This window comes from Bufo gargarizans, chromosome 2 (genome assembly GCF_014858855.1).
Source record: "Bufo gargarizans isolate SCDJY-AF-19 chromosome 2, ASM1485885v1, whole genome shotgun sequence".
In the NCBI taxonomy this organism is placed as follows: domain Eukaryota; kingdom Metazoa; phylum Chordata; class Amphibia; order Anura; family Bufonidae; genus Bufo; species Bufo gargarizans.
In genome coordinates this window covers 148,678,759-148,698,140 of record NC_058081.1, presented here as the reverse complement: position 1 = coordinate 148,698,140, position 19,382 = coordinate 148,678,759, and the positions used below count along the sequence as shown (strand labels likewise).

Here is a 19,382-nt window from a genome sequence, read left to right as displayed (position 1 = left end):
TCGGCACGCGCTGTTCCCATGACTGCAATGTCGGCTCCTTCTGACCCGGATTCCACCTGCAAGCCTCTGGATGTGGCCGCAAGCACCATCAGCCCGGTAAGCCTCCTCTCCTGACTTGGGCAGATATTGGTTATGGGTTAGGTGATGCTATTTTTTCCACCCTGGGTGCCGGGTGCTGGTGTCTTTCTCTTAGAAGTTCTGAACCCTATTCATTTAAATTTTTTGTTTAAGGGTAGAGACACCTCCACCTCCAAGTCCACCAGGGTTTGATTCTAGTCGCAAAAAATGTGCTATCTGCAAAAAGTCATTTATATCTAAAGTCAAGAAACCACTTTGCCCCAGATGTGCTAAAAAAGTGGTGCCTAAAGATCTCCTTCCTTCTTAGACTCCATGCAGATTCGTGAAGAAGTTAATGCTGCAGTGGAGTCTAGGTTACTTCCCTCTTCACCTCAGGCATCTACGTCTCAAAAATCCCAGGGGTCCCAGTTATTCGGGTTGGATTTGGATGAAGGGGAGATTGCTTCTGATATAGACTCGGATTCATCTGACTATAGCGGGAGACCATTGTTTCTCCCGGAAGAGATAGCCTCTTAAAAACTATAAGAGCTACTATGCACCTGGAGGAGTCTAAAGAAAGCCGCTCCATCCAGGATCACATGTTTCAAGGTCTAGGAGAAAGAAAGAGTTGTGTCTTTCCAATCCATAATAATGTCAAGGCCTTAATCTCGAGGAAATCGAAAGATCCCTAAAAGAGAACTCCAATTACGAACACTTTCAAAAGGAAGTATCCGTTTTCGGACTCTGGCACGGATATCCAAAAAATCCTCTCTCCCCTTTGAGGACATGGGGCTACTCCATGATCCATTAGATAAGAAATGTGAGAACTTTCTAAAGACGGCTTGGGAAGTTAATATAGCGATGTTCAGACTAGGCATTGCATCAACCTGTACCGCCAGATCCCTATAAGTATGGCCTAATCAGCTAGAGGATCATCTTGCTGATGCCTTGGCAGATTTAGTCAGGTTGTTGGCAAGATCAGCTGCTATTTCTAACACCACCTGTAGAGCCATATGGCTCCGCTCTTGGTCGGGTGATGCTGGTTTGAAGAACCGGTTATGTTCCATCCCTTGTGAAGGGGACAGGCTTTTTGGGTCAGTATTGGATGACGTTTTAGAACAAGCCACAGATAAGAAAAAAGGGTTTCCCACTGTAGTGGGAACTCAGGAAGATGGCAATCGTCAAGAGGAAGAAACAAGGGATTCCTCTTCAATCCTGATAACTCGTCAAAAACCACTCAATGACGCCAGAGGCCAGGTTGGAGCAAGATTAAAAAAATTGGTTCTACAATGGAGAGAAATAGGAGCCTCCCCTTGGATACTAGCCGCTATTCATATGGGTGTCAGGCTAGAATTCAGTACCTACCCACAAGACCAATTTGTTATCAACAAACCCTTGACAAAAAAGGAGGAACAGTCATCCCTGGAGACAGAGATAACCAGCTTAATTCAGAAAGAAGCCCTGCTACCAGTTCCAGAAAGCCAGCAAAAGCAAGGTTTTTATTCTCCAGTCTTCCTCCTAAAAAAAAAAAACAGGAGGATCCTTCAGGCCTATTATAAATCTAAGGAGTCTAAACAAGTGCCTATCTTGTTCAGGGGTTCAAGATGGAGACCATCAAATCGACAATAAATCTGCTTCCCCAATATTGTTACATGGCAACAATAGATTTGCAGGATGCTCACTACCATGTTCCCATTCTCAAAGATGATCAAAAATATCTCGGGATAGCAGTATTTATGGGAGGTCGTCTCTGTCACTTTCAATCTCAAGCGCTCCCCTTTGGCCTGTCATCAGCTCCCAGAATGTTCACGAAGGTAGAGGCAGAAATAACCAGTTATCTTTATCTACAGGGGGCATTCTTGTCGTGCCGTACTTAGACTACTTCCTGTTAGCAGCGGAATCAGAAGATCAGCTTCGAGTACATCTAGACTTTGTCCAAAAGACCTTCACGAGTCTGGGATGGATCATAAATGTCAGAAAATCCAACCTCGTTCCAGCTCAGCAAAAAAGTATTTTAGGGGTTCTTCTTGACTCTTGCTTGATGATGTCCTTCCTTCCAGAAGAGAAGCAGTCGTCCCTTCAACTGAAGGTAAATCAGTTTTGCAGTCTAAGAACCACTACCATCAGAAACATCATGACAATCATGGGGATTCTGATATCCTCTATCCCTGCTGTCAGATGGGCACAAAGCCACTCTAGAATCCTGCAAGCCTTTCTTCTAGCATCCTGGGATGGCAGCAGAATCTCTCTGAACAAGAAAGTTTTAATTCCACTGTCCGTAAAATGTTCCCTGGGTTGGTGGAGGATAAGAGAGAATCTGCAGAAAGGTGTCTTCTGGCGTCAATCTTCTAGTGCTGGCTACAGATGCCAACAGTCGAGGCTGGGGAGGCCATGCAGGGGACCTTATGTTTCAAGGAGTCTGGGACGACTCCATGTTAAAGGCATCATCAAACCTAAGGGAGCTTAGAGCAGTCTACGATGTTGTTCTAGGCATTCACTCAAGAACTGCTCTCGAGCATATAAAGATACTGTCGGACAATATGACAACAGTTGCTTATTTAAACCGGCAAGGAGGTACCCGTAGTAGATCTCTGGCAGCAATATCAAAAGATATATTTATTTTTGCAGAAAAAAATCTATCCTTCCTAAATGCTGTGCATTTAAAAGGAAGTGGCAATCTGGTGGCCGACTTCCTCAGCCGTCAAACTCTAAAAGAGGGAGAATGGATTTTACATGCCGAGGTCTTTTTTCAGATTACCAGGATGTGGGGCATTCTGGTTCTGGATTTATTCAGGGACTGGAGAAACAGGAAAGTAGAAAGATTCTGTTCCCTGTCCCCCCTAGGCGGTCCGGAGATATTGGACATTGTATCTCACCCCTGTCCAAGGGGGGGCTACTGTATGCATTTCCCCAATTCAGTCTGATTCCGAGAACCCTGATAAAAGTGGCGGAAGAGAGAGCACAGGTTATCATGATTGTTCCATGTTGGCCAAAAAGGGCCTGTTTCCCCTCTTGCTCAAACTGTTGCAGGGAACATCCTGGACCCTACCAGTGTTCCCAAGCCTTCTTCAACAAGGGCCAGTTCACCATCCAGTGATCTCTCAGCTGAAATTGACGGCATGGTTATTGAACTCGGAAATCTAGAAAAGAAAGGTCTCTCTGACCCTGTAATCTCTACCTTACTAAGGGTACTTTCACATTTGCGTTGTGAGGATCCGGCAGACAAATGCATTAAAATTCCGGATCCATCTCTCTGGAAAAACGGATCCAGCATTTATTTATTTTCGCATTTTTAAAGGTCTGCGCATTTCCGGAACACTTGGTATCGGTATTGAGCCCCTAGGACGGAACTCAATACCGGAAAAGAATAACGCTAGTGTGAAAGTACTCTATAGAGTAGAAAAGTCATAACCTCCCGGATCTATCTCAGAACGTGGAAAGCCTTTCTTTTGTTTTCTAGTGACAGGATTCAGCAAAGTCCCTTACTCAACATACTTGTTGTTTTAAATTTTCTGCAGACAGGTTTAAGCAGAGGTCTTAAGCCATCCACCCTTAAGGTTCAAATTTTAGCCGTTTTTCTGGACGCAGATCGTTCTGATCATCCTCTAATCAGACGATTCATCAAGGGGGCAGTCAGAGTTTCCCCCAGATTGCACGTTCCACCTTGGGACTTGAACTTAGTCTTTATAGCACTGATGGACTCTCCATTTGAACCTATTAAGGGTATTTCTCTAAAACTCCTGTCCTTAAAGACTACCTTTCTCCTGGCCATTACAACGGCAAGAAGAGTGGGAGAGATACAGGCCTTCTCTCGCTGTCCCCCATATCTTAGGATAATCTTAAGACATTGTCCATCCTTTCTACAGAAGGTAGTATCCAGATTTCACTGTAGTCAGGAGATTATTTTACCATCATTCTGTCCGTCACCTTCGACAGACCTGGAGAGGCGCTTTCATAACTTGGATGAAAGGCGTTGTATGCTTGCCTACCTGAAAGTTTGGAAAGAAGATCCACCTCCTCCTTCAGTTTCTGGGGCCTAACAAAGGTCAGGCGGCCAGTAAAACCACCATTGCTAGATGGATAAAACAAGCAATTTCTCTCTGTTATGCTCAAAAGAACCAAGATCCTCTGAAGAGACTCGGGGCCCATTCATCACGGGCTGTGTCAACCTCTGGGGCAGAAAGTGCGGCCATCTCGATAGGACAGATTTGCAAAGCAGCTGCTTGAGCAAATCAAATGACTTTCTTCAACCATTACAAATTAAATGTCATGCATAATCAGGATTTAGCCTTCGGGCGCAGAATTCTTTCTGCTGTAGTCCCACCTTAGTAAAACTTCTCTGTTATTCCTCCTGTCAGTGGAGGCGCCGGGGAAAAGGGTTAGGCTACTTTCACACTAGCGTTCGGGCGGATCCGTTCTGAACGGATCGGCTCATAATAATGCAGACGGAGGCTCCGTTCAGAACGGATCCGTCTGCATTATATTAGCAAAAAAAAGCTAAAGTGTGAAAATAGCCTGGGACGGATCCGTCCAGACTTTCAATGTAAAGTCAATGGGGGACGGATCCGCTTGAAGATTGAGCCACATTGTGGCATCTTCAAACGGATCCGTCCCCATTGACTTACATTGTAAGTCTGGACGGATCCGCACGCCTCCGCACGGCCAGGCGGACACCCGAACGCTGCAAGCAGCGTTCAGCTGTCCGCCTGTCCGTGCGGAGGCGAGCGGAGCGGAGGCTGAACGCCGCCAGACTGATGCAGTCTGAGCGGATCCGCATCGATTCAGACTGCATCAGGGCTGGACGGCTACGTTCGGGTCCGCTCGTGAGCCCCTTCAAACGGAGCTCACGAGCGGACACCCGAACGCTAGTGTGAAAGCAGCCTTACTCTTACCGGTTATTGGATTTTCCAGCCTCCCCCAACGGCACTGGGTTTTTCCCATCCTTCATAGGGTTTTTTCCTTGCATTTATAATTTTAATGTTTATTCTTGTATTCCGATTGGATTAATATCATTTTTGTTCTTGCATCACTACCATGTACTTTGATTAGGTAGGGGAGGAAACCCCCTTTTAAAGTTCGAGCTTCCGTGTTGTTTCCTGCCCTAAGGGCGGGGAGCACCCTCCTGTCAGTGCTGGTAAGAGTAATTAACCCTTTCTGGACTCATACTCATTGTAGCTAAATACTTATCAAACTGATATGACTTTAGCTAAATTGAGTGTTTATGAGCTGTCAGAAGCTTAGAGATAATGGCTACAAATCCTGGTGTCGGAGCAATTCAGTGACTGTGAAGGGACAGCCTGCCAGAAATTGAAAGCTGTACAGGAAAACCTGCTGAAAATTTTTAATAAAGACCAATTGAAAAAAATAATTTTTAGCCCAAAAAGATTAAATGCAATAATAATTTTAAAAAAATGCCCCCAAAGGTGTCCATAGCCTTTAAAGGGGTCATTCAGGTCCTTGGATGTAAACTTCCGGTTTGAGGGTGCCGCAGCCAGTGACCGCTGGCCGCAGCAGTGACCTTCTCCCCTTGAATCATGACAAATGGTAATGTGATGCACTGGGGGCATGTCACCGCTGCGGCCAGCGGCATAAAACTGGAAGTTTACATTCAGGGACCCCAGTGGAGGACAGAGGGCGCAGGCGCCGGGAGACGGTAAGTAACGTTCCCTTTGCAGGTCTGCTCAGGAGGGGTGGGAGTTGAGTTGTTTATGGTTGTGTGTTTTTCATCAGTGTTATGGTTTAATGCAAAGTTGCATGAAGATCTCCGCGAGTGTAACGCGCTAGGTGGCATACTGGCAATGTGGTAGATGTTTATTTTGAGAAAATATGTGGGTAGGGGGTATAGATTATTTTTATTTTTTTTTTATAATTCAAATTTATATTTGTGTTTGTCAGAATCTGTTACAGTTGTTGGAAATCCCTGGCAGCGGGATGTTATGACCTTTTCCTTCGGCCTTGTGAGCTTACACTCTAATATCACAATGTGTGCCTGGTAATAGGTACATTAGTAGTTAAATGGTACTGTGAGTGCTGCAAAGAATTTCCCATTAATACTTGTGACTTATATGTATGTAAGTATTTCCCCTTCGTCCTGACTAATGGTTTCTTAGAGTGCCAACCATACTAATAAAACCTGCAAGCTAGATCTGTGGAGATTGATGACTCCTGTACACGGCCTCTGTCACCGCACTGGTAAAAATAGCTAGGCTAATGTTTTCCATGGAGATTCCTCATTTATGCGGCCTGCAGCCTGGTTCTAGATCTACACCGCTGATGCGCTGTGGAATTACTGCGCTCTTTATATTCGTCACAGTTCTACATCAGAATCAGAGTGGACTGATCGCCTCTGTCCTGTATGTGTGTCCCATTTAAAATAAGAATAAGGGTCCATTCACACGTCCGTATGTGTTTTGCGGACCTCACGTCGCCGGCACTCTCATAGAAGCTGCCTTTTCTTGTCCGCAATTGCTCCTGGGCCCGGTAGCGGCTGCTACCTCTGCACCCCATATAGCTCCACCCCTGGCTCCGCCCCTGCCTTCTGCTTAACCCCTTTCTTCCCTCAGTGCTACTGTGCTGAGGAAAGTGCTTCTGGGCTCTGCTGAGGTTGCAGTGCTGGTTATTAGTACAGATGGATGTGGGTGCAGTTCTGTATGGTTAGAATTGCGCTGTGTGTGTGTATATGTGTGTGTGTGTGTGTATATATATATATATTTATTGTTAACCCTTGGAGCGATTTGGTGTTTCTGAGCCTAGTTCCCATGCCATTCTGTAGACAGAATTTATTTACCCTATTGCTGGATAAATACGTCCTATAGCATAAGCGGCATCCTGGTGCTACCACCGGATACCACACTCCCTGTAGCTTGCCCTCTTACTATAGGCAGAGTAGTTACATGGTAGCATACCCTCCTTATAGGCCCTCCTTCCATAGGCGGTGTAATTGCACGTGCTCTGGATGCCTTGCAGCCTGTAGCATTACCCTCCTTCCATAGGCGGAGTAATTGCACTTACACTGGATGCTGTACTGCCTGTAGCATTACCTCCTTCCATAAAAAAGGCGGAGTAATTGCCTTTCCACTGCATTGTACTGCCTGTATCATTACCCTCCTTCCATAGGCGGAGTAATTGCACTCACACTGGATGCTGTACTGCCTGTATCATTACCCTCCTTCCATAGGCGGAGTAATTGCACTTACACTGAATGCTGTACTGCCTGTAGCATTACCCTCCATCCATAAAAAAGGCGGAGTAGTTGCACTTCGAATGGATACTGTACATTTTGTAGCATTACCCTCCTTCCATAAAAGGCAGTGTAATTTCACTTACACTGGATGCGGTACTGGCTGTAGCACTACCTCCTTCCATAGGAGGTGTACTTTCTTCTACAATGGATACTGTACATTTTTTAGCATTACCTCCTTCCATAAAAGGCGTAGTAACTGCACTTGCACTGGATGCTGTACTGCCTGTAGCATTACCTCCTTCCATAAAAGGCGTAGTAACTGCACTTGCACTGGATGCTGTACTGCCTGTAGCGTTACCTCCTTCCATAAAAGGCAGAGTAACTGCACTTGCACTGGATACCATGCAGCTTATAGCATTACACTCCTTTCATAGGCGGAGTAATTGCATTTGCACTGGATACCGTACTGTCGGCGGAGTACTTGGACTTCCATTGGGTACTGTATAGCCTGTATTATTACACTTCTTCCATAGGCAGGGTAATAGCACGTCCATGGGGTACAGTACAGTCTGTTCCATTATTCTCTTTCCATAGGCGGAGTAGTGCCACTAACTCTGGACATGGTACAGCCGGTAGCTTTACACTCCTCCTATGGGCGGAGTAATTGCAATTCCAGTGGGTGCCGTTCGGCCGGTAGCATTATCCTCCTTTTTTAAAGGACGGAGTGTTTGCACATTTCTTAGGAAGAGTATTGGCACCTTCGGTGGGCTCCTGTACATCAGGTAGCATTGTTCTCCTTCCATAGGCAGACTATTTACCCCACCACGGGATACCAGAAGTCCTGTAGCACTACCCTCCTTCCATGGCGGAGTAGTTGCACTATCACTGGATCCTATGCTTCCGCTAGCATTCCTCTCCTTCCGTAATAGGAGTATTTGCACTTTCTCTGTATACTGTACATTTTCCGGTATTATCCTCTTTGTATAGAGTGGTTGCTGTACCACTGGTTCCAATACGGGGCTATTGCATTACCCTCCATCATTGGGCGGGTAACTGCACTTCCGCTGGATACCAGGCAGAGTAATTGCACTAATACTGGTTGTTATCTGTCCTTTTGGATTTTCCACTTCTATAGGTTTAGTTGCACAACAATTGCATACTGTAGATCTGGTAGCATTACCCGCCTTCTATTGGTGGAGTAGTTGCACAACCAGTAGAGCTTTCACTACCTGTGGGCTCGATACATTGTGTCGGGTTTCCCTCTTCAATCAGCGGAGTCATGCTCTATCGCATTTTCCTTCTTTCTTAGGTGGGACGGTAGCCGACAGGCAGTGGACTCAACACGATTGACATCCATTCTCTGTCAGTAGGTGGAACAGATGTGCTGCTTGTCAGTGTCCTTGCTTCTCAAGTAGAGGATGGCGCTAGCACCATATTCTGGGTGTTTACTGCTGTTTGGCCTCATTCTCAGGGGGAACCTCTCCTCTGGTCCTTCTAGGAGTGGTACTTTTTCGCTAGTTCTAGCTGTGATTGTGCCTACATTTCCTTATCACAGGTGGCACTGTGCTCATGTTCTGCCATCACCAGGTGCGATAGATCCTCCAGGCCTTATATGTATGGGTTCGCTCACTTCTTGTGGGTGTTAGTACGGCTTTCGGTGCATGGTATAACATGCCAATTTCTAGGGTGCGGGCTTCGATCCTTTACAGGTAGTGCATTGCTTCTACCTTCTACTACAGTGACAGCATCAGCGTTGCCTCCATTTGGTTTTGGGTATGCACTTATTCACATATATAGTTTGCATATGTGTATTGTTTGCGTGGCTCCCCTCCCCGGGTAGAGTGGTCGTACTGTCCTTGTTGTCACCCCTAGATGCTGGTTCTCTACTAAGCCGCATCAGCCTTCTCTACTTCTTCCCTTTCGCAGGGGACTGTCTGTTTGGCTAGTGTTCATAGCCATTGGGGGCTTGTATGCTCCTTTCTGCTGTGGGATGCCTGCGCGGGTGGTGTTGGTCCAGGTTCTCTAGCCCTGACTTGTTTTTCATGGTCCCGCTGGAGTGTTCTTTTCTACTGGTAGTCCGGTATGGTGTGTGGGGCCTCTGTCCTTAGGCATCCCTACTTCCTCCTTGGGGGGCAAGTTTTGTCACACCTCCCCGCAGACCTTTCTGCGGGGAGGGGGGCACACTGCACCCCATTACCGACTTCCGTTGAATCCTTTGGATCTTAATCTGGTGCCCAATACTCTCCAGTCCTCTCAGTTTGAGTCTTTGCAGCAGGTGTCCCTTCGCTTCCTGTCCTGCAAGGTGGCCTTCTTGGTGGCAGTCTTTTCCATCCTTAGGGTGTCTGATCTAGTGCCTCTTGCCTGTCGGTCGCCCTTCATCATCAGCGGGCATCTGGTTTGGATTCGCATCTATCTGTTTCAGACGTCCTCTTTTCCAACATTCATTATTCGTCATTCTGGAGGGACCGAGACGAGGGCTCGCTGTCTCCAAAGTTTCCATTTCCCGATAGATTTGTTTGGCTATTGCAGAAGTGTACCTTATCAGTGGATGGACTCCACCCTTACGGGTTACTGCTAATTTTGCTCGGGCAATGGTTGGGCAGTACATCATGACGCTTCAGCCCTTCAGGGGTGCAGGGTGGCTGCCTGGTCGTCTGGGCACAGTTTTCCAAGTTTTACAGCGTGCACACCTTTGCATCTTCTGACACTTCTCTGGGGTGTAGAGTTTTGCAGAAAGCGGTCCTTGGATTGACGGGATGGCTTCTTTGTTTATGGCCTACCCCGGGGACTGCTCTGGAATGTCCCAAGGTCAAGACTGTGTCCCCCAATGATACGGATGAGAAAACTAGATTTTTGTTCTTGCCGTAAAATGTGTTTTCTCTTCCGCTCATTGGGGGACACAGCTCCCACCCTGTATGTACATTACTGGTTCTCCTAGATGGATCCTTCTGGTTCTTCAGAGTGACCCATCTCCAGTTTTCTTCCTTTTTATTATTGGCTGTTGGCTTCTCCTGACTGCTCCTACTGCTTTTGTACAAACTGATTAGCTCAGTGTCTGAAGGAGGGATATAGCTGAGAGGAGGAGCTAACACTTTTTTGTGCTTAGTGTTGCCTCCTAGTGGCAATAGCTATACCCAAGGTCAAGACTGTGTCCCCCAATGAACGGAAGAGAAACAGATTTTATATATATAGTTTATGATCACCACTGGTGGGGCTTGAAACTGTGGTGTCATATTTTTATTTTTTTATTTCTTTATTTAGCCTTCTTTATTTTACTCTTTGTGCCCCCTCCAATAAGGTCATACAAGACTGTTTGGAGGGGGGGGGGGGGGGGGGGGGGCATTTAACATTACATTTTTATTATTTTATTGCTGATTTTTCCTGTAATTGGGGAGGACATGCATGGGGTGAATAAAGAGGGTCCACCACCCATCTTCTCTTTCTGGAGTGCTACCTCATTTTATTGGGGCTAGCAGCAGTTAAAGGGGGAACACAGCCCCTAAACATTATAGCAAGGAGGTTCAGCTTCACTGCAGAGCTGATCTTGGTTTAACCCGAATGTATTTTTTATTTTATTTTTGCAATAATTGTGCTCATAAAAGATGCATCAGTACTGCACCACTACTGCAGGTTGTGAACAGGTTCCATTTAGACTGAGTGTTTCTCATTAGTTTATACTTTTAGTTTCCCTAAGTGTACATTCCTGTATTTTTTTATGCTTGTTTTTATCCCCTACATCTTAGTGTAACAGGATGATGGCTGCATTAGTGCTAATGATTATAATAATGGGGAATTAGCTACTGGACTGGGCAGTCAGATTACAGATGGTTGTGAAAATGTAATAAGAGTCTGTGAAATAATTTAATACTTATCCGCTGACAAATGAGAGACTATTAGAACTGCAGGTTGAGCCTGGAGAATCTTACTTTTTCAGTTTTGTAATATTTTTTTACCTTATTAATATTTTTTTATAGCATGGAAAGGAAAAGGTATAACACATACAGAGGCTGGATCAAGTATGAGGGTAACTCCACCATGGGAGTTTTTTTTTATTTTGGATTATTTTTAATTGTAGAAGATTTGTGAATAGTGTTATAAAAATCCATGTTAACGTTTGTAAAACAGTTTTATTATACCAAATAAAAAAATAAAAAAATGGGCGATATATAAAGGGGTTAGCCAAGACTATTAAATACCCCCCATATGCCCTGGTCCCTCACAATGACTATACTTAGGTGGCTCCCCTCGCTGCTCCTGGTCCCAGCACCACCACTGCTGCTTCTCCCCGTGCGCAAATGAAAACATCTGGTGTCGGGGGAGCAGGCGTGGACAGGGATGAGCCTCCCTAGTGTCACCGGCGATGCCAGGTAAGTATAGTCATTGTGAGGGTCCCGGGCATATGGGGGACATTTAATAGTCTTGGATAATCCCTTTAATGGAGAGGGGTGGAGAATTCCTAGAAAGTGGACATGACCCAAGGTGCAATATTTTGTGCCACAAGTCTGACTTAAAAATTCTGTCTCAAAGTAAGTCAGCCAAGGCTTGGTATAAAGTTAGACAAAAGTGTTTATCCCACCACCAGATTTATCATCCATCCTGAGACCACTTCAGCCCCCCTAGCTTAAACACCCTTAATGACCAGACCACTTTTTACAATTCTGCACTACACTACTTTGACCGTTTATTGCTCGGTCATGCAACTTACCACCCAAATGAATGTTACCTCCTTTTCTTCTCACTAATAGAGCTTTCATTTGGTGGTATTTCATTGCTGCTGACATTTTTACTTTTTTTGTCATTAATCGAAATTTACCGAAATTTTAGCAAAAAAATGAAATTTTTCACTTTCAGTTGTAAAATAAAAAAAAAAGACATCTATATATAAATTTTTCTCTAAATGTATTGTTCTACATGTCTTTGATAAAAAAAAAAATGGTTTGGGTAAAAGTTATAGCGTTTACAAACTATGGTACAAAAATGTGAATTTCCGCTTTTTGAAGCAGCTCTGACTTTCTGAGCACCTGTCATGTTTCCTGAGGTTCTACAATGCCCAGACAGTAGAAAAACCCCACAAATGACCCCATTTCGGAAAGTAGACACCCTAAGGTATTCGCTGATGGGCATAGTGAGTTCATAGAACTTTTTATTTTTTGTCACAAGTTAGCGGAAAATTATGATTTTTTTTTTCCCTTACAAAGTCTCATAGTCCACTAACTTATGACAAAAAATAAAAACTTCCATGAACTCACTATGCCCATCACGAAATACCTTGGGGTGTCTTCTTTCCAAAATAGGGTCACTTGTGGGGTAGTTATACTGCCCTGGCATTTTAGGGGCCCTAATGTGTGAGAAGTAGTTTGAAATCAAAATGTGTAAAAAATTCCCTGTGAAATCCTAAAGGTGCTATTTGGAATGTGGGCCCCTTTGCCCACCTAGGCTGCAAAAAAGTGCCACACATGTGGTATCGCCGTACTCAGGAGAAGTTGGGCAATGTGTTTTGGGGTGTCATGTTACATATACCCATGCTGGGTGAGAGAAATATCTTGGCAAAAGACAACTTTTCCCTTTTTTTTTTTATTCAAAGTTGGCATTTGACCGAGATATTTATCTCACCCAGCATGGGTATATGTAAAATGACACCCCAAAACACATTTCCCAACTTCTCCTGAGTACTGCGATACCACATGTGTGACACTTTGTTGCAGCCTAGGTGGGCAAAGGAGCCCACATTCCAAAGAGCACCTTTAGGATTTCACAGGGCATTTTTTACACATTTTGATTTCAAACTACTTCTCACGCATTAGGGCCCCTAAAAAGCCAGGGCAGTATAACTACACCACAAGTGACCCCATTTTGGAAAGAAGACACCCCAAGGTATTCCGTGAGGGGCATGGCGAGTTCCTAGAATTTTTATATTTTTTGTCACAAAAAAAATAATCATTTTCCGCTAACTTGTGACAAAAAATAAAAAATTCTAGGAACTTGACATGCCCCTCACGGAATACCCTGGGGTGTCTTCTTTCCAAAATGGGGTCACTTGTGGGGTAGTTATACTACCCTGGGATTTTAGGGGCCCTAATGCGTGAGAAGTAGTTTGAAATCAAAATGTGTAAAAAATGCCCTGTGAAATCCTAAAGGTGCTCTTTGGAATGTGGGCCCCTTTGCCTACCTAGGCTGCAAAAAAGTGTCACACATGTGGGCAATGTGTTTTGGGGTGTCTTTTTACATATACCCATGCTGGGTGAGAGAAATATCTCGGCAAAAGACAACTTTTCCCATTTTTTTTATACAAAGTTGGCATTTGACCAAGATATTTCTCTCACCCAGCATGGGTATATGTAAAATGACACCCCAAAACACATTGCCCAACTTCTCCTGAGTACGGCGATACCAGGGTGGTGATCATCCCATATAGACTCCCTGATCACCCCCCTGTAAGGCTCCATTCAGAGGTCTATTTGTCTTTTGCGCATCCACGGATCCATGGATCGGATCCGCAAAACACATACGGACGTCTGAATGGAGTCTTACAGGAGGATGATCAATGACAGGGGGGTGATCAGGGAGTGTATATGTGGTGATCACCCCCCTGTCATTGATCACCCCCCTGTTAGGCTCCATTTAGACGTCTGTATGTGTTTTGCGGATCTGATCCGTGGATCCGTAAAATACATACGGACGTCTGAATGGAGCCTGACGGGGGTGATCAGGTTGTCTATATAGGGTGATCAGGGGTTAATAAGTGACAGGGGGGGGTGTAGTGTAGTGTAGTGTGGTGATTGGTGCTACTTATTACTGAGCTGCCTGTGTCCTCCGGTGGTCGACCCAAGCAAAAGGGACCACCAGAGGACCAGGTAGCAGGTATATTAGACGCTGTTATCAAAACGGCATCTAATATGCCTGTTAGGGGTTAAAAAAAATCGCATCTACAGCCTGCAAGCGAACGATCGCCGCTGGCAGACTGTAGATCCACTCGCTCGCCTTCCGATCCTGTGTGCGCGCGTTCACAGGAAGTCTCGCATCTCGCGAGATGACGCATAGATGCGTGACTCTGCCTGAGACAGCCGCCTCCGGACCTCGATTCTGCGTTAGGCGGTCCGGAGGCGGTTAATAAAGCCCTTGATAAATCTGGTGCAGATCTAGACAGTCTGTCTAAATGTATACCATCTATAGGATTAGAAGTCTTCCCCCTTGATTTCATTGATGATTTGGAGCTATCCAGTGGTCATATGACAAGGCCAGAACATAAGCAAGGAGTGTTGGACATGAGGACAGAGGAGTAGGCCAACTGCAAACACTGGGCCTGTAACTGTAAAGCGTACCTGAGTTTTACAAATTTTGCATAATGGCTGTAGAAGTACAATCATAACAGTGAAGGAATAGTTATTTTTTGGGCTCTTTGTCTCTTTCAGACATATTATTATCTATTTCAGCTGCACAGCTAGATGCATTTCACTCAGAAGCAGGGGGTATATCCCCACTGTACTGCTGGGAGGTTATTTCCCTTACTTCCCATTATATTTTCAGCTCCCGAGCTCAAAGAACAGATAAAGAGGGGGAAATCACACTTAGACACACAGGAGGCTCCTGTAATCTCCAAATGCTGTGTAGAAGCAGTTGATTTGTCAAACTTGTAATCTCAGCTAGCTCTGAACCCCCCCCCCCCCCCCCACACTTCCTGTGAGCAGTCTTCTGAGTCTCTGTTACTAGGGACATATCTTACCAAGCAGTGGATTGGAAATTAGATTGAAAATTAGGTGGAAGTGAGAACCCTAGTGGCCATGACTTTTTTCAGGTGGATGCAGGCATATTTTTTAAATGAAGTGAGTAAGAAATTTGCTAATTACACCGTTCTCTATTAAGTGAAATTGTGTGAAAATACAGTCACTCTTTAAGTATTAATATCTCACCTATATATAGTATATTACAGTGAAACCTCTTTGAAATGTCAACCCAAAATTGCATTGAAATATAAAAAATTGGTCTTCTAGAGGGAAGGCCTTAGTGAAGTAGGTGGCCAGTTTACGTGATATATGGTGGAAATATTGTCTGGATAAGAAATTGGCCTTTTAGAGATATATACATTTTAACTGAAAGAATTATACTTCTATGGCAAGGAAGGGAGACCTAGTCCTGTGGGTATTTCCTTGCTCGTGGTGCTGTTATATCAGTGTTAAGTCTTCCACTCTCCTTATTTATCTTCCAATTCCCTCTGTGCATACAGTAATGCGTTGTTTAAAGGCATATTTCTCTTTATTTATACAGAGCAAAGGAAAGAAACCTTTATTTGTGCAGCTCATCTTGGATAACATGTGGAGCCTTTACGATGCAGTGATGAAAAGGTCAGCGAAGCCCCAGAGCTATAGGTCTCTGTGTATATGTGTCTATGCTCTCTGCTCATACCACTGCTACGTATTGTTTTGTTTCCCAGGGAGAATGAGAAAATTGACAAAATAATTTCTTCCTTGGGATTGAAGCTCAGTGCTCGAGAATCCCGGCACTCGGACCCAAAGGTTCACGTGAATGCAATTTGCAGCCAGTGGCTTCCCATATCACAGGCTGTGCTCAGTATCCTTTTCATAGTAACCGTGTGATCAGATCAATGGTAACGGGATTTCCCATTTAATAGGAACCTGTATACAATAGATCAGGGGTCGGCAGGTGGCACGCAGACCGCGTTCTGCTGGCACTTAAGCTGTGGCCAAATGGCGGCAATACATTTCAGTCTTGTCGCCATTTTTTTTTATATGTCCTGTCGCTGCCCTATACATTGACTGAAAAAACATTCAGAAGGGCCACCAAAGAGAGTGGGACTCTGCTACGCTACTGACCGCCTGCTACCTTGCTTCTGCGTTACTCCTCCTCCTCCTCAGGATTGCAACACATTAAGAAAGGTATGTCAATGGACTGGGGGTGGGGGCAGGATGGTGAGTTTGGGAGGAAGGGGGAACAGGCACTATGACCAGATTGAGGGTGGAGGAAAGAGCACTGTGACCAGTTTGGGTGCTGAGGGGGGAGCAGGGTGAGCCTGAACACGATGGATGGGTGGATAGGGGAGGCTGGTTATTAAGGGAAACTAGCTTTCTGACTACTTTGGTGGATTGGGGGAAGGAGTTGTAAGCCTGAAAATGATTTCATTACTGAGGGGATGGTCAACAAGCTCTCTGACTACTTTAGGGGGTGTGGTGGGGATGGAGTCGCAATGTGATTAGTCTGTGTCTGGGGGGGGGGGGGGGGGAGAGATCTAGGTGTGATTTGTGCAGCTCTAATTGTTATTATTGTGGGTTATATGGGCCCCAGTGTATGTCGGACAGTGGTGCGGGAGGGCTTTTCTCCCCCACATCAGAATGTTTATAGTTGGTGGTGGGGGGTCACCTATATGTATCGGTCCCTTAGGCGGATTCAGATGAGCAGTCACAAGCTTTAATATCCATATATTTGCCTGAAAAAAAAAATTTCTAAAAAGTTGGACGCCTCAAGTCAGGCACTGTTTTTCTGCATTTTTAGGACATAGCTTGTAAATATCTGATTTATATCTCATGTTTGTGTTATATGCCTTTCCTGTATAAATGCAAACGGCAGCTCTCACCTGCTCCTCTGCTGGATGAGCCCGGATACCGCACCTGGAAGCAGTAATCTTATAGCAAAAAAGGAGGAGGAAAATCCAGCTCCAAATCACAGCAGGAAGAGATTCTTTATTCACGGTCAAATCTTCATATACAGGACAATTTGTCAACGCGTTTCAGACCATATATCCGTTGCGGTCCTTCCTCATGACAGGTAAAACCTTTAAATGACTGCAACATATAGGTTCCCCATTCAGCTGGCCGTGCAATCGGTAACAGCTGTCACCATCTGAGAAGTTACAAATCGTACAAAACTAGCCATCCTAAAACTGTGAAAAAACCCTAATAATAAGAAAAACATACAAATGATCTCAATAAAATGCACGTACAAATAGCAAGTCATAAATCCCCTTAATATTGTAATATAAGATCGTGCCTTTTATTTAAGCCAATGAGTTGACGGGAGTCTACCTGAAATATCCAGAAAGCTTCCCTATTTGATAATTTTCTTCGATGGTTCCCCCTCTAACAGGTGTCCTAACTCTCCCCATGCCCTGTGCCACTAAACTGGATGTATCTCCTCCGTGAACTATCGCAAAATGTAGACAGGCAGCAGATACATTGCGGCTTTTATATTGAGGAACATCAGAAATGTGCTTGCGGATTCTAGACTTGATCTCATTGGTGGTAAACCCAACATGGTATCATATAAACCGCAAATTTAGTATTACAGTTTAAAGGGCTTCTACCACCAGAAATACTGTTATGTAGCTGACTGATATAGCGATGCGCTAATGTCAGCACTACATAACAGTATGTTTCTAACATTTGTCCCTGCAGCTGTTTTTGTAAAAAAAAAGCACTTTTATTAAATGCTAATGAGCCTCTAGGTGCTATGTGGGTGTAAAATCAGCACCTAGAGGCTCCGTCTACTCACCCTTTATCCCGCCCAGGTCCCCTGTTCTGCCCGCCCTGCTCTTCTTTATTGATACCACGGTCCACCGCATCGTTGACGAAATCCTGCACCTGCACCGTTCACTTCTGTCTTAGGCGCAGGTGCAGTGAGTGAAGGCCGCTCTCCTGATGCCGGCTTCCTCACTGTGACGTAGTCTGTGCAGGCGCAGTGAGGAATCCGGCACCAGGAGCGTATCATTAACTCACTGCACCCAAATACAGAAGTGAACGGTGCAGGCGCGGGATTTCGTCTGCGATGCAGGGAACAGTGACATCAATCAAGAGGAGCGGGGCGCGTAGAACAGGGGCGGGATAAAGGGTGAGTAGACGGAGCCTCTAGGTGCTTATTTTACGCCCACATAGCACCTAGAGGCTCATTAGCATATTTAAAAAAGGTGCTTATTTTACAAAAACGTCTGCAGGGACAAATGTTAGAAACATACTGTTATGTAGTGCTGACATTAGCGCATCGCGATATCAGTCAGCTACATAACAGTATTTCTGGTGGTAGAAGCCCTTTAAATAAGACTGAATGCTATATTCATTATTATTTGCGATGGATTTAGATTTTCTATACACGCTTATGTGAACAAGATCAACACAGGAGTCTATTATTAGTTATACTGGTAGCTTCATGAGTACAACCTACTAAATCATCCAAAGGATGAACTTGATGTATGTCAATACGTTATAACACAACCAATTAGACAAAGGACACACATGTACAAATATATCATAATTTTTTATTACAATAGATCATAGACAATGATAAAATGAGTAGCAGCAATACAAGCAAGCGCTGCGATAAGCAGCTCGTCCGCCAGACCCTGGGTATGATGAATCTGAATAAATGGGGAAACAGGACTAAACATGTGCCGCATAATGCAGGCAATAGGACCCCACTCCCAATAAGTAAGTGGTGACCTCCTCTCACACACATATGTGATAACTGCACCATACAAGCAAAAAGAGGGCCAATAATCCGGCACCTAACACAAGTCTATGGGCAGTGTAAAACATCAACAGAAGTAGCAATATAAATCATGAAAATGATAAACATATTACCTAAAGTTGTATGGAGGCACCACTAGACAATACCCAGGTCCGACAGAGGGCGCACCCCATGGGTAGCTTCATGAGTAAATGACGCTATGCCTGAACAGTTGCGGCGAGCCCTGATTAGCTCTCCCGTTGGAATGCTATGTATTGTATGAGGCGGGTGGCAAGAAGATGCATGTAAGATAGTATTGGCAGCTAACTCCTTTCTGTAAGTAGTTGTCAGGACCCGGGAAGTGGCAACATCCCCCCTCAGGCACAAATCAAGAAAAAAAAACCCTCATGACCATCATACTGTAGGCTAAATGAAATGGAATCCAGACATGAGTTGATACGACATGCCGTAAATATATTTGCAATGGAGGGAGAGGACTTGGCCACCATCGACACCCCAGACACATGCAGAAAAAAATAGTGATCAAACATGAAATAATTGTGCCTGAGGAGGAAATCAACCACAATCCCCATATATTCCTGCAATGTATCCGAGTAATCGCCATATCTGTTTAAGAACCACTGTAGCGACTGTAATGCCAGATCATGGGGAATGTCGTACAATGACACCA

At 44.8% G+C, this 19,382-nt stretch overlaps 1 protein-coding gene across 3 annotated transcripts in view; it reads left to right on the top strand.

The window, feature by feature from the left end:
• EFL1 (elongation factor like GTPase 1) overlaps nucleotides 1-19,382 on the top strand; it is a 277,476-nt gene that overhangs the window by 22,590 nt on the left and 235,504 nt on the right. For all 3 annotated transcript variants that reach the window (XM_044279571.1, XM_044279570.1, XM_044279572.1), the window contains exons 9-10: nucleotides 15,506-15,582; nucleotides 15,672-15,808. In XM_044279571.1, the coding sequence (XP_044135506.1) occupies nucleotides 15,506-15,582; nucleotides 15,672-15,808 (214 nt within the window). The remainder of the gene's footprint in view (nucleotides 1-15,505; nucleotides 15,583-15,671; nucleotides 15,809-19,382) is intronic.